This window comes from Mirounga leonina, unplaced genomic scaffold (genome assembly GCF_011800145.1).
Source record: "Mirounga leonina isolate KUSES-001 unplaced genomic scaffold, KU_Mleo_1.0 Mir_94, whole genome shotgun sequence".
Taxonomy (NCBI): Eukaryota; Metazoa; Chordata; class Mammalia; order Carnivora; family Phocidae; genus Mirounga; species Mirounga leonina.
In genome coordinates, this window is record NW_023270855.1 from 52,498,247 (window position 1) to 52,500,206 (window position 1,960).

At 52.2% G+C, this 1,960-nt stretch overlaps 1 protein-coding gene across 1 annotated transcript in view; it reads left to right on the forward strand.

Annotated features, from left to right (window-relative positions):
* Positions 1 to 482: 482 nt before the first annotated feature.
* Positions 483 to 1,960, forward strand: part of LOC118005610 (mucin-16-like) — a 1,569-nt gene continuing 91 nt past the window's right edge. The window contains exon 1 of the mRNA XM_034997572.1: positions 483 to 1,858. Coding sequence (XP_034853463.1) covers positions 491 to 1,858 — 1,368 coding nt within the window. The 5' untranslated portion in view covers positions 483 to 490. The remainder of the gene's footprint in view (positions 1,859 to 1,960) is intronic.

Genomic DNA, 1,960 nt, shown 5'->3' on the forward strand with positions numbered 1-1,960 from the left:
ATCCTTAGCATCTAGCACTGAATCAAGTTCTTTATCTACTCCCCATGGCCTTGTGACCATCATTGGAACCAGCCTACACATTCCATCTTATGCTTCAGCTAAGGAGACGAAGTCCATAAATATGAGAACATGGAGTCCTTCAGACACAACTACATCTATGCCCATCTCAACAACTTCTGGTACTGAGACGATGAGCCCCTCACTTACTCATGATTTAAGCGCAAGTTGGACTACTGACCATCCAAATACAAAGACTGAACCTAATATCCTCCAATCCAATTCTCAGCCTGATTTTCTGCCCACTCTTGACTGGGCTACTGGGAAATCGGTGTCAACATCCACAACCACTACTTCACATCCTCAAGGGAACACATTTCAAGAAATATCTGTGGGGAACATGATAAGCCCAACTACCTCACAGCTGCCAATATTTGCAAAAGAAATTACAAGAGGGGTCAAGAGTAATGAAATGGTAAGTCGTTCTACAATCATGTTAATAGGGAGGCCAGTACTCATCAGTAAAGAAGCAGAACACAGTATTAAGGAGATTCCTGCCACAAAAGGTATAACTGTGGCCACCGAACCAGTTCTCCCCGGGGCTACATCACAGGGAACAGGTGCCGCGGATGCATCAGCCACAGGCTCCTGGGCAGAGAGTCACTCAGATGGGACTGAGGGTTTTGCACGCCGATATGTAACCATAAGCATAGGCACAGGTTCTGAGGATGGGTCACAGACAAGCCCTTCCTCTGACCTAGACCTCACATCTCCATCCTCCCTGATGTCTTCCCATGCCATGACATCACCTTCTCTAGTTACCCGCACATCACAAGCCAGGGGCCTTTCTCCACCTGTTCCCCCCACCTCACCTGGCGCCCCTGGCATGCTGGGCACCACCGGCACATTGAGCACAAGTTTGGGACATGTGACAAGTTCACTTTCAGATGTGAGCAGCACCTCAGTTGAGACCCGGGTAATTTCAGAAGCCTCTACCGCTACAGAGGGACTCTACCTTCCTGGGAACACAGCAGTGACCAACGTGGGGACTATCACTTCTGCCCAGGAATCCCAGTCCTCTGCCCCAGTGGGCACAGAGACACCGAAAGGCCCCACTCCAACCGTCACCTCTTCCCTCAGTGGAGATGCCACGGTTTCCACACGAATGGCTGGCCTCTCTGAAACCACAGAGTTGGAGACACAGTCAACGTCATCCCTTGGCTCGGAACTAGGGGACACCAGTGCCTCCCGGCACACCATCATGACCTCAGAGAAAGTCACTGCCCTTTCTGTAATGTCCACTGATACTAGCGATGAGGCCTCCAGGAGTGACATCATCTCCTCTAGTAGGACATCCATCCCTGGCCCTGCTCTGTCCACACTGTCACCAGACATGCAAACAGCAATCAACACCAGGCTGTCTACCTCCCCGGTCATGACAGAGTCCACAGCCGAAACCATGGCCACCGAAACAGGTCTCCTTGTGGCTACATCACAGAGCACAGGTGCCTCAGATGCATCAGCCACAGCCTCCTGGGCAGAGAGTCACTCGGCTGGGACTCAGGGTTTTGCACGCCCAGATGTAACCATAAACATGGGCACAGGTTATGAGGATGGGTCACGGACAAACCCTTCCTCTGACCTAGACCTCACATCTCCATCCTCCCTAGTGCCTTCCCATGCCATGACATCACCTTCTCTAGTTTCCCCCACATCAAAACCCAGGGGCCTTTCTCCACCTGTTCCCGCCAACTCACCTGGCGCCCCTGGCATGCTGGGCACCACCGGAACATTGAGCACAAGCTTGGGGCGTGTGACAAGCTCACCTTCAGATGTGAGCAGCACCTCAGTTGAGACCCGGGTAATTTCAGAAGCCTCTATTGCTACAGAAGGACTCCACCTTCCTGGGAACACAACAGTGACCAACGTGGGGACCATCACTTCTGCACAGGAATCCCAGTCC